This window comes from Erinaceus europaeus, unplaced genomic scaffold (assembly GCF_950295315.1).
Source record: "Erinaceus europaeus unplaced genomic scaffold, mEriEur2.1 scaffold_791, whole genome shotgun sequence".
NCBI lineage: Eukaryota > Metazoa > Chordata > Mammalia > Eulipotyphla > Erinaceidae > Erinaceus > Erinaceus europaeus.
In genome coordinates, this window is record NW_026647837.1 from 5,309 (window position 1) to 17,962 (window position 12,654).

Genomic DNA, 12,654 nt, shown 5'->3' on the forward strand with positions numbered 1-12,654 from the left:
TCAAACCAGAGGCCCCTGCCATGCAGTGTGCCCTGTGGTGCCGCTGCCTGGCCCCTCTGCCTTAGTTGAGGCAGAGGGAGGTTTCAGACAGGCCTGTTTCAGACTCGAGGGGCAGGGGCAGGGGCAGGGACATGTCCTCTGGGTCTGAGGGCCACTGCAGCACACGAGGCCGGGCAGCCCCTGTTCTCACCACCTGGTGGGCGGTTGTGTCGATCACCTGGTGACCGGGGGTCTCCACCCCGACCAGAGCAGCCCACACAGCAGGTGCGGCGGTCTGAGGTCCACTCTGCTCTGTTGCTTCTCACAGAGACGTCGCTTGACTGTTCTTGTTTTTGCTTTGCTCAGCGACCTCCTTGATTCTAAAACTTTTGTTAGCTACCTTCTTAATCCATTTCTAATTTGGGACTTCTTTTTTTTTTTTAACTTTCTTTCAGTTGCAGAGCTACTTTGCTGCATGTGAAGACGAGACTCCTGCCATCCGGAACCACGACAAGGTCCTGCAGAGGTTGTGTGAACACCTGGACCACGCCCTGCTGTACGGGTAAGTGGGGAGGGCCTGTGGGGCAGCACAGAGCAAATATGTATATATGTGTGTGTATCTTTATATGTATATCTCTCTATATGTGTGTATATATAAATCTTTATATGTATATATCTATATATATCTTTTTTATAAACTTTAGAAATATTTATTTATTTCCTTTTTGTTGCCCTTGTTTTTATTGTTGTTGTAGCTATTGTTGATGTCGTTGTTGTTGGATAGGACAGAGAGAAATGGAGAGAGGAGGGGAAGACAGAGAGGGGGGAGAGAAAGATAGACACCTGCAGACCTGCTTCACCGCCTGTGAAGCGACTCCCCTGCAGGTGGGGAGCCGGGGGCTCGAACCGGGATCCCTCATGCTGGTCCTTGGGCTTTGTGCCACGTGCGCTTAACCCGCTGCGCCACCGCCCGACTCCCACAGTCTTGTTTTTTTTTTTAATATTTTATTTATTTATTCCCTTCTGTTGCCCTTGTTGTTTTATTGTTGTAGTTATTATTATTGTTGTCGTTGTTGGATAGGACAGAGAGAAATGGAGAGAGGAGGGGAAGACAGAGAGGGGGAGAGAAAGACAGACACCTGCAGACCTGCTTCACCGCCTGTGAAGCGACTCCCCTGCAGGTGGGGAGCCGGGGCTCGAACCGGGATCCTTATGCCGGTCCTTGTGCTTTGCGCCACCTGCGCTTAACCTGCTGCGCTACAGCCCGACTCCCGCCCCTGTTTTTTTTAAGCATAGCTTTTTTTTTTTTTCCAAGCTAGAGATGGGGGAGCGAGACTGAGAGAGGCACTGACTTCCTTTTTCTTTCTTTCTTTTTTTTTTTTAAACAAGAGCACTGATCAGATTAAGGGGGGATTGAACCTGTGACTTTGAAGACTCAAGCATGGGAGTCTCTTTGAGTAACCATTATGCTATCTACCACCCCCCCACACACACACACTTTACTTTCATTGTAGTGGGCGTAGGGTCATACTCAAGTCACTCATATGGCAAAGCAGCACTGTCAAGCGACCTATTTTCCCAGCCCTTAACTTGAAGCCGTTACCTGTTTCGGCCAGGTGGTGGCGCAATAGGCTAAGCACACATAGCACTGCACACAAAGACCCAGCACAGTGACTCACGTTGAGCCCCGGCTCCCCACCTGCCAGGCAACACTTCACAGGCAGCAAAGCAGGTCTGCAGGTGTCTCTCTCTCTCTCCCTCTCTATCTCCCCCTCCTCTCTCCATTTCTCTCTGTTCTATCCAATAAAAAATAGAAAGAAAAAAAAAAAAGGCCTCTGGGAACTGTGGATTCATAGTGCTGGCACCAAGCCACAGTAATAACCCTGGAGGCAATGAAAAACGTTACCTACTGGGGGCTGGGTGGCAGCGCAGTGGGCTAAGTGCGGGTGATGCAAAGCATAAGGACCCGAGTAAGGATTCCTGGTTCGAGCCCCCGGCTCCCCACCTGCAGGGAAGTCGCTTCACAGGCGGTGAAGCAGGTCTGCAGGTGTCTGTCTTTCTCTCCCCCTCTCTGTCTTCCCCTCCTCTCTCCATTTCTCTCTGTCCTATCCAACAACAATGACATCAACAATGATAAAATAACAAGGACAACGAAAGGTAAAAAAAAAAAAAGCCTCCAGGAGCAGTGGATTTGTGGTGCAGGCACCGAGCTCCAGCAGTAACCCTGGAGGAGAAAAAAAAGTCACCTACTTATTCTCCTGGGAGAGAGACTATAGTACTTCCCTGTCATAGGCAGTGCGGGGACTGAACCCTTGGCTGCTAGCTCTCGGTCTGCCTGTCTGCCGTTTATTTCCTCTTCCCCTTATTCAGGTGGGTAGGCATGAATGACGGGGGCCTTTAGCTGCGGCTAAAGTGATGGCGTGAAGGTGCTGGGAACCCACGCGGGCCGGCAGACTAGCTGACCTGAGCTCGCGGGCAGCCCCGTTCAGCCCCATCAGGCAGCTCCTGTCCTGTTTCCTCAGACTGCAGGACCTGTCATCCGGCTACTGGGTACTGGTGGTACACTTCACCCGGAAAGAGGCCATCAAACAGATTGAAATGCTGCAGCAGGTGTCTACCAAGCTGGGCCGCAGTGAGTAACAGCAGGGCCAAGCCGGAGAGGAGTCGCTCCCACCCTTGGCAGCTTGGGGTTCAGATGTGAAGCTGATAAAAGCCTTGGGGCGCCCAAGTGGCAGTGGGATGCTAAAATGCCAATGCTACCGTCCGACCCCCCCCCCCTTGCTTTTTTTAAAAAAAATATTTATTTTATTTATTTATTCCCTTTTGTTGCCCTTGTTGTTTTATTGTTGTCGTCCTTGTTGGATAGGACAGAGAGAAATGGAGAGAGGAGGGGAAGACAGAGAGGGGGAGAGAAAGACAGACACCTGCAGACCTGCTTCACCGCCTGTGAAGCGACTCCCCTGCAGGTGGGGAGCCGGGGGCTCGAACCGGGATCCTTGCGCGGGTCCGTGCGCTTAACCCACTGCGCCACTGCCCAACTCCCCCCCCCCCTTTTTTTTGTTATGGTGACTCAGGTAGTACACTGCCTCCAATTCTGGGCGCATTCTGACTCAGAGGCGATGATAATATGCAAGAAAAGCTACAGTTTGGTCCTGAGTGGCTGCTGTAAAAAGAGCCTTTCACTAACCCTGTCACCATTTTGTGTCTCTGATTTGGATCCGAGCCCTAACTGTACAGACCCGAGACTATAGGTAGAAACTACCGACAAGCCTGTCGTCCGCCATGAGCCGGAATGATCTTGAAGGAATGACCAACAGGTCAACCCCATCTCTGGTGCACGACCTCTTATGGCTTCCCAGGCATTTAAGACATTAGACTCAAGGGGCTGGGTGGTGGGGTGGTGGCGCACCTGGTTGAGCACACATGTTACAGTGCACAGGGACCCAGGTTCAAGTCTCCAGACCCTACCTGCAGGAGGAAAGCTTCATGAGTGGTAAAGCAGTGCTGCAGGCCTCTCTTTCTCTCTCTCTCTCTCTCCCCCTCCCTCCCTCCCTCTCTCTCTCTCTCTCCCTCCCTCTCTCTCTCTCTCTCTCCCTCCCTCTCTCTCTCTCTCCATATATATGACCACTTCCTTTCAAATTCTGGCTATCTCTATCAAACAAATAAAGATAATTAAAAAAAATTTTTTAAAGAAAATATACTTAAACTTGAGGGGAAAGACTCTACTTGGCTCAACTCTGTCCTCTCTTGTGGGCCAGCTCCTCCAGAACTCTCCCTGCACCTGCCAGACCCTCGGAGTGTGTGACTGGGTCCAGCCTGTTCGAACCCTCACCCTCCTTTGTGGTGTTGATACTGGTGGCAGCTTCAGTTATGCAAATCCTCTGCTTGGTCCCAAGCATTGTCCGTTTCCTGTCCTCCATCTCTCTCTCTCTCTCTCTCTCCCTTCCTCCCTCCCTCCTTTTATTTCTGTTTCTCAATACTTGGACTTCTTGGCATCTCTGGAGTCAGAATTTTCTGGCCCCGCACTGGCTAGAGTCTGGCTGGGGAGAGAATCGCTCCAGTAATGTGACCCTCCTGACAAGAGAAAGGCTTGCTGGATGCTTGGGCCCCAGACACTCTTCTTTTTTTCCTTTTTTCTTGTTTCTTTCTCTTCCTTGTGGTGGTATCTAGGGTCGAACCCAGGACCGCACTTATACTCGGTACCACTAAGTGACCTCCTTGTCCACTTTTCTTTTCTTTCTTTTTTTTTCCTACCAGAGCACTGCTCAACTCTGGTTTATGGTGGTACAGGGAATTGAACCTGGGACTTCAGGGGTGAAAATCTCTTTGCATAACCATTATGCTATCTACCCACCCCCTTTCTGTTTTCTTTTCTCTTCTTTTTTAACAGTCTTTTAAAAATACTTATCTGGGCAGAGACAGAGAAAAATTGAGAGGGGCATGGGGAGATAGATAGAGAAAGATACAGAGAGACACCTGCAGCCCTGCTTTACCACTTGTGAGCTTTCCACCTGCGGGTGGGGCCAGGGACATGAACCTGGGTCCTTGTGCGTTGTAGCATGTGCACTCAACCAGGTGCGCCACCACCAGGCCCCAAGAAATAAGCATGTTTTCCTTTTCTTTGCTTTTCCAGACCACTGCTCAGCTCGGGTTTATGGTGGTGCTGGGGACTGAACCTGGGACCTGGACCTCAGGCATGAGAGTCTGTCTGCATAGCCGTTACGCTATCTCCCCCACACCCTTGGTCCAGTCTTCTATTTTTATTTTTTATGAGGGAGAAAGAGAGAAAGTCAGGCCGAGAGGACAGAGGCACTGCTCTGCCGTCCACGGTGGAGCTCCCCAGGGGCCGTCCATGTTGCTCCAAGTGATGCCAGGGCTCGAAACCAGGGCTGTACAAACAGAATACACTCCGCACTCCAGCGGTCCAGCTCCCTCCTGAGTGAGCTCTCTCCCAGCCCCAATCCCCCCCCCCCCCCAGCCGGTCCTTCTCCTTGGAAAGACCAGTCGCCGCCCTGACAAGCCTTCCTCCCAGTCACTCCTGCTCTTGGTCCGTAGGCCGGGCCTGGCTGTACCTGGCACTCAACGAGAACTCCCTGGAGAGCTACCTGCGGCTGTTCCAGGAGAACCTGGGGCTTCTGCACAAGTACTATGTTAAGTAAGTACCCAGAATGCTGTGCCCCTCATGGCCCAGAGTAGTGTCCCCTCATGGTCCCAGAGTAGTGCCCCCTCATGGCCCCAGAGTAGTGTCCCCTCATGGCCCCAGAGTAGTGCCCCTCATGGCCCCAGAGTAGTGCCCCTCATGGCCCAGAGTAATGTCCCGTCATGGCCCCAGAGTACTGTCACTTCATGGCCCCAGAGTACTGTCCCCTCATGGCCCCAGAGTAGTGTCCCCTCATGGCCCCAGAGTAGTGTCCCCTCATGGCCCCAGAGTAGTGTCCCCTCATGGCCCCAGAGTAGTGTCCCCTCATGGCCCCAGAGTAGTGCCCCTCATGGCCCCAGAGTAGTGCCCCTCATGGCCCAGAGTAATGTCCCGTCATGGCCCCAGAGTACTGTCACTTCATGGCCCCAGAGTACTGTCCCCTCATGGCCCCAGAGTAGTGTCCCCTCATGGCCCCAGAGTAGTGTCCCCTCATGGCCCCAGAGTAGTGTCCCCTCATGGCCCCAGAGTAGTGTCCCCTCATGGCCCCAGAGTAGTGTCCCCTCATGGCCCCAGAGTAGTGCCCCCTCATGGCCCCAGAGTAGTGCCCCTCATGGCCCCAGAGTAGTGCCCCTCATGGCCCAGAGTAATGTCCCGTCATGGCCCCAGAGTACTGTCACTTCATGGCCCCAGAGTACTGTCCCCTCATGGCCCCAGAGTAGTGTCCCCTCATGGCCCCAGAGTAGTGTCCCCTCATGGCCCCAGAGTAGTGTCCCCTCATGGCCCCAGAGTAGTGCCCCCTCATGGCCCCAGAGTAGTGTCCCCTCATGGCCCCAGAGTAATTGCCCCAGAGAGCCTCGAGTACCTTGCCCAGAGACGTGTCCCAGGTGGGCACATGCCGGGGTGTCCCACATGGCGGCCCGGCCTGCCGTCACGTGCTGAGGACACGTCCGTGGTGGCCAGTCCCTGGGCCGTGACACACGGCTGTTTGTGCCATGAGCCCTGGTGTTCCGAACTGGCTCTGTGACCCTCTGGGAGCTCTCCGAGCCTCTCCGTGTGTCTCAGACCTTACTAGAACGACCCGCCTCTGCTAACCTCACTGCTGAGGGGACTTATAGCCCTGGCTGAGCTGCGTGCCACAGGCCCCGTCTGCGGTGATGTGCGGTGCGGCTGTGGCCGGGTGCTCTCCAGGGTGCTGGGCCGACCTGTCAGGTTTCCACAGGCCTGGCTTGTTGGCGAGGTAGGTCAGAGTCGCTCACCAGACCTGGAGGCACTCTAGTCCTTTCTCTCGGCCCAGGAACGCGCTGGTCTGCAGCCACGACCACCTGACTCTCTTCCTGACCTTGGTGTCTGGCCTGGAGTTTATTCGCTTCGACCTGGAGCTGGTGAGACTCGTGCTTCTCGCTGTTTGTGGGGATGCAGGAGTGGGCAGGGTGGGCACACGTTTTAGCTTTCAGGCTACTCTCGGGGAACCTGTCAAGTGTGACTAGCTGAGCGGCTCATGTGTGACTAGCCTGAGCGGCTTGTGTGTTCACGTGTGACTAGCCTGAGCAGCTTGTGTGTTCACGTGTGACTAGCTGAGCGGCTCGTGTGCTCACGTGTGACTAGCCTGAGCGGCTCGTGTGTTCACGTGTGACTAACCTGAGCAGCTCGTTTGCTCATGTGTGACTAACCTGAGTGGCTCGTGTGCTCACGTGTGACTAGCCTGAGTGGATCTTGTGTTCAGGTGTGACTAGCCTGAGCGGCTCGTGTGCTCACGTGTGACTAACCTGAGTGGCTTGTGTGTTCATGTGTGTCTAGCCTGAGTGGCTCATGTGTTCACGTGTGACTAGCCTGAGTGGTTCGTGTGCTCACGTGTGACTAGCCTGAGTGGCTCTTGTGTTCAAGTGTGACTAGCCTGAGCGGCTCGTGTGCTCACGTGTGACTAACCTGAGTGGCTCGTGTGTTCACGTGTGACTAGCCTGAATGGCTCGTGTGTTCACGTGTGACTAGCCTGAGCGGCTCGTGTGCTCACGTGTGACTAGCCTGAGTGGCTTGTGTGTTCACGTGTGACTAGCCTGAGTGGCTTGTGTGTTCACGTGTGACTAGCCTGAGTGGTTCGTGTGTTCACGTGTGACTAGCCTGAGTGGCTTGTGTGTTCACGTGTGACTAGCCTGAGTGGTTCGTGTGCTCCCGTGTGACTAGCCTGAGTGGCTTGTGTGCTCACGTGTGACTAGCTTGAGTGGCTTGTGTGCTCACGTGTGACTAGCCTGAGTGGTTCGTGTGCTCACGTGTGACTAGCCTGAGTGGCTCGTGTGTTCACGTGTGACTAGCCTGAGCGGCTCGTGTGTTCACGTGTGACTAGCCTGAGTGGCTCATGTGTTCACGTGTGACTAGCCTGAATGGCTCGTGTGTTCACGTGTGACTAGCCTGAGTGGCTTGTGTGTTCACGTGTGACTAGCCTGAGCGGCTCGTGTGTTCACGTGTGACTAGCCTGAGTGGCTCATGTGTTCACGTGTGACTAGCCTGAATGGCTCGTGTGTTCACGTGTGACTAGCCTGAGTGGCTTGTATGTTCACGTGTGACTAGCCTGAGCGGCTCATGTGCTCACGTGTGACTAGCCTGAGTGGCTTGTGTGTTCACGTGTGACTAGCCTGAGTGGTTCGTGTGCTCCCGTGTGACTAGCCTGAGTGGCTCGTGTGCTCACGTGTGTCTAGCCTGAGTGGCTTGTGTGCTCACGTGTGACTAGCCTGAGTGGTTCGTGTGCTCACGTGTGACTAGCCTGAGTGGCTCGTGTGTTCAAGTGTGACTAGCCTGAGTGGCTCGTGTGTTCACGTGTGACTAGCCTGAGCGGCTCGTGTGCTCACGTGTGACTAGCCTGAGCGGCTCGTGTGTTCACGTGTGACTAGCCTGAGCGGCTCGTGTGTTCACGTGTGACTAGCCTGAGCGGCTCGTGTGTTCACGTGTGACTAGCCTGAGCGGCTCGTGTGTTCACGTGTGACTAGCCTGAGCGGCTCGTGTGTTTATGTGTAGGAAAGGTTCAGGTTTTGAGCCTTCCCCTCCTCTCTCCATTTCTCTCTGTCCTGTCCAACAATAATAACAACAATAATAACAACAACGATGATAGAAAACACGGCAACCAAAGGAAAAAATAGCCTCCAGGAGCAGTGGACTCGTAGTGCAGGCACCGAGCCCCAGCAATAACCCTGGAGACAAAAAAAAAAAAAAAAAAGAATTAAATAAATTAAAAAAAAATAAATAAAGTCAGAATTCCTGGTCAGGTGACTCCTACCATTTTTTTTTGTCCCCTCTTGGAGGAAGCCCGTTCCCTGTGGGCCTTTCAGTGCTCACATACCGGCCTTCAAGTTTAAGCTAGGACAAGGTAGGCCCACCCTCCCTTCTACCTCCTGAGACCCCGCAAGTATCCTCCCCATGCTTCCCAGCTCCCCCCTCTCAGCACGGTGATGCTGGGAACTGTGGGACTGGCCCAGAATAAACCAACTTGCTTCCGGAGTTGCTCTCGGGCTCAGGCTCATTGAGAAGGGCACAGCTGCCCTGTCAACACTTCACTTTCTTGGCCCCTCGCCCTGGAGCACAGGCTGCAGAAGGAACTTGGCTCAAGTACTTACCTTCTGAAAAGTAGTAGCAACTGGAGAAAATAAGGCTGGGGGAGTAGGCGTCGTGGTCCTGCAAAAAAGATTCTCATGCCTGGGGCTCCAAAGTCCCAAGTTCAGTCCTCTGCACCGCCATAAGCCAGAGCTGAACACTGCTCTGGTAAGAAAGAAGAAGAAGGGAGGGAGGGAGGGAGGGAGGGAGGGAAGGAAGGAGAAAAAATAGTGATTTTAGTAGTAAAAAATGTTACAGAAAATTAGAAAGCATAATTGAGGGGGACCAGGCGGTGGAGTACCCAGTTAAGTGAACATAGTACAAAGTGCAAGGGTCCTAGTTCAAGCCCCTGGTTCTCCCCACTCGCAGGGGGGAAGTTTTTCACAAGCGGTGAAGCGCATCTGCCCGTGTCTCTCTTTGTCTCCCGCTCTCTATCTCCCCCTCTCAATTTCTCTCTGTTCTGTCCAATAAAATGGGGAGGGGAATGGCCTGCCAGGAGCAGTGGATTTACAGTGCTGGCACTGAGCCCCAGCAGTAACCCAGGAGGAAAAAGAAAGAGAGAAAGAAGGAAAGAAAGAAGACCTGAAGAAAGAAAGAAGGGAAGGAAGGAAGCAAGGAAGGAAGGAAGAGGAAGTTGGGTGGTAGCGCAGCAGGTTAAGTGCACGTGGCGCGTAAGGATCCCGGTTTGAGCCCCCGGCTCCCCACCTGCAGAGGAGTCGCTTCCCAGGCGGTGAAGCAGGTCTGCAGGTGTCTGTCTTTCTCTCCCCCTCTCTGTCTTCCCCTCCTCTCTCCATTTCTCTCTGTCCTATCCAACAACAACGACATCAGTAACAACGACAATAATAACTGCAACAATAAAACAAGAAGGGCAACAAAAGGGGATAAACAAATAAATATTTTTAAAAATGTTTTTTAAAAAGGGAAAGGAAGGAAGGAAGGATAGTTCTTTCATCTCTGTTAATTTTAAGTGCACAGCTTTAAGGCCACAGCCATTAATACTATACTTTTAAAAGCTATTTATTTGATAAAGACAGAATTTGAGAGGGAATGGGGAGATATAATGGGGAGAGAGAGGGAGAGAGAGAGAGAGAGACCTGCTGCACTACTTCACCAATTGAGAAGCTTCCCCTTCTGCAGATGGGGACTGGGGCTTTGAACCTGAGTCCTTGCACAGAGTAATTAATATATGTGCTCTACTGGGCACGCCACCAACTGATCCCACAGCACTTTTTAAAAATTATTTTTATTAATCTTTATTTATTTCTTTTATTTATTGTATAGACACAGCCAGAAATTGAGAGGAAGAGAGAGAGAGAGAGAGAGCTGCAGCCCTGCTCCACCACCTGGGAAGCTTTCCCCCTGAAAGTGAGGACCCGGGACTTGAACTCTGGTCCTTGAACAGTGTAATGTCTGCTCAACCAGGTGCACCTCCCTTCCCCTCCCCCATTGCTGTCTCTAGCGGCTTCTTGTCTGAATTCAGCGCTGTCCCCTCACTGATTCCCCCAAGGAAAAGCTGTCTGGAAGGCGGAGGGTGTGGCAGAGAGGGAGGCCCTGTCTGCCCATCCACACGGTCTCCCGCCACCCGGTCTGCCTTTCCCACTGTCTTCAGGATGCCCCGTACTTAGACCTGGCGCCATACATGCCCGACTACTACAAACCGCAGTACCTGCTGGACTTCGAAGACCGCCTTCCCAGCTCCGTCCACGGCTCCGACAGTCTGTCCCTCAACTCCTTCAACTCCGTCACCTCCACAAACTTGGAGTGGGATGACAGTGCAATCGCCCCATCCAGTGAGGGTAAGCCACCTGGTGTCGGCCGAATCCAGCCCTTGCCTGGGAAGCTGATTCTGGGAGCTGCGTAGGAACTGGCTTTCTTGGCTAGCTTTAGTCCAGTGGTTAGGACGTGAAGTTAAGCAGGGCCAGCTATTGTTATTTTTAAAGATTTTCTTTACTTATGAGAAAGACAGGAGGAGAGAGAAAGAACCAGACATCACTCTGGCACATGTGCTGCCGGGGATCGAACTCGGGACCTCATGCTTGAGAGTCCAAAGCTTTATCACTGCACCACCTCCCGGACCACATGGGTCAGTTATTTTCAGCCTCTTCAGTTCCTTAGAGATCCTGTGGTGACTACAAAAATGTAATCCCGGAGATAAAAGGTCAAAATGATATTTTATTTATTTGTCTCCAGGGTTATCTCTGGGGCTGGGTGCCGGCACTACAAATCCACTGCTCCTGGCAGCCATTTTTTCCCCCATCTTAATTGGACAGAGAGAAATTGAGAGAGGAGGGGGAGATAGAAAGGGAGAGGCAAAGAGAGACGCCTGCAGACCTGCTTCACCGTTTGTGAAGCGGACCCCCTGCAGGGGGGGATGGGGTGGGAGGCTCAAATCCTTGTGCTTAGTACTATGTGCGCTTAACCAGGTACACCACCCCCCCCCCCCAAATGAGATCCTTTTCCAAAAGACAGTTTCCACTCACCCAAGATTAGAAGTGACAACTCATCTTGCCCATTGCAGGGATGGGTGTCCCCTGCTTTGGGGTGGGGGGGCTGTGTTATCCTTGGTTCCACAGGGTGAGCAGCCCCTGGGAGAGGATGGGTCCAAGAGAGACGGGGGGTGGGGTGGACCACTGTTTCTCAAGAGTCCATCCAAGTTCTGTGTTCCTCCTGCACTCACTGCTTAGTAGAGATAACTGCAACCATTGTGTCAAAAACCGGAAAAAAAAAAAAAAATCCCCACATCTGTAGGTCCTTTCATGGCCTTGATCTAAGCCGATTGGAGCAGCCCAGAAACCTCGGCGGGCTCCGAGGTCACTCAATAAAACCCGGTCCCCACCTCCATCCTAGTGTTTCTCTTTCTCTCTCTTTCCTTCTGTATCTCCCCTTCCTCTCTCGATTTCTCTCTGTCCTATCCAATAAAATGGAAAAAATGGCCTCCACCACGGAACGCCAGAGCTCTTCACTTACACTTCACCTGCATTTTACCTCCAGGGAAGGGGAGCTCTGCCCGAGATCAGCCTTGGGCTCCCCAGAACCACCTCGGCCTCCACCCCTCCACCCCCGGCCTTTATTTCTGCTTGTGCCCTGGGTCTGGTGTCCTAAGGACAGAGAGTGGTTACTTCCAGGCTTGTGTTCGGCAAGTCTCACATCACTCACTGTACAAGCAGAAGTTGGGCTGGGCTCACGGACTGCCTCACAAAATAATCAGAGAGAGGGGCCGGGCAGTAACACACTGGGTTAAGCGCACATAGCATGAAGCACAAGGACCTGCGCAAGGATCTGAGTTCGAGCCCCCACCTCCCCACCTGCAGGAAGGTTGCTTGCTACACAAGCGGTGAAGTAGATCTGCAAAGTGTTTCTCTTTCTCTCTCTTTCCTTCTGTATCTCCCCTTTCTCTCTCGACTTCTCTCTGTCCTATCCAGTAAAATGGAAAAAAAAGGCCTCCAGGAGCAGTGGATTCGTAACGCCGGCACCAAACCCCAGCCATAACTCTGGAGATAAATAATAACAATAATAATAATGATAATTTTTTAAAAATTAAAGAAAAAAAAAGGGCCAGGCGGTGGCGCACCTGGCTAAGTGCACATGTTACAGCGCGCAAGGACCCGGGTTCGAGCCCCCGGCCTCACCTGCAGGGGGAAAGCTTCGCGAGTGGTGAAGCAGGGCCGCAGGTGTCTCTCTGTCTCTCTCCTTCTCCCTGTCACCCCCTTCCTTCTCGATTTTTGGCTGTCTCTATCCAATTAGTAAATAAAGATAATTTAAAAAAATTTTTAAAAAAGAGAAGAAGGAAAGGAAATTCGTCAGAGAGACTGGTCTTGATGGAGCAATCAGACTATCTTGGGTGGGGGTGCTCTCCTAACCCCCTTGTCTCGGAAGCAAGGCAAGGAGGAAGACAGGTACAGGGTGGAAAAGGGTGTCAGGTGTCAGGTGCAAGGGAAGCCACACTCCCCTCT

At 52.6% G+C, this 12,654-nt stretch overlaps 1 protein-coding gene across 2 annotated transcripts in view; it reads left to right on the forward strand.

The window, feature by feature from the left end:
* The first annotated feature begins 403 nt into the window (after window positions 1–403).
* PLEKHM2 (pleckstrin homology and RUN domain containing M2) overlaps window positions 404–12,654 on the forward strand; it is a 32,721-nt gene continuing 20,470 nt past the window's right edge. For both annotated transcript variants that reach the window (XM_060184433.1, XM_060184434.1), the window contains exons 1-5: window positions 404–541; window positions 2,502–2,611; window positions 5,035–5,134; window positions 6,414–6,501; window positions 10,311–10,497. In XM_060184433.1, the coding sequence (XP_060040416.1) occupies window positions 2,578–2,611; window positions 5,035–5,134; window positions 6,414–6,501; window positions 10,311–10,497 (409 nt within the window). In that variant the 5' untranslated portion in view covers window positions 404–541; window positions 2,502–2,577. The remainder of the gene's footprint in view (window positions 542–2,501; window positions 2,612–5,034; window positions 5,135–6,413; window positions 6,502–10,310; window positions 10,498–12,654) is intronic.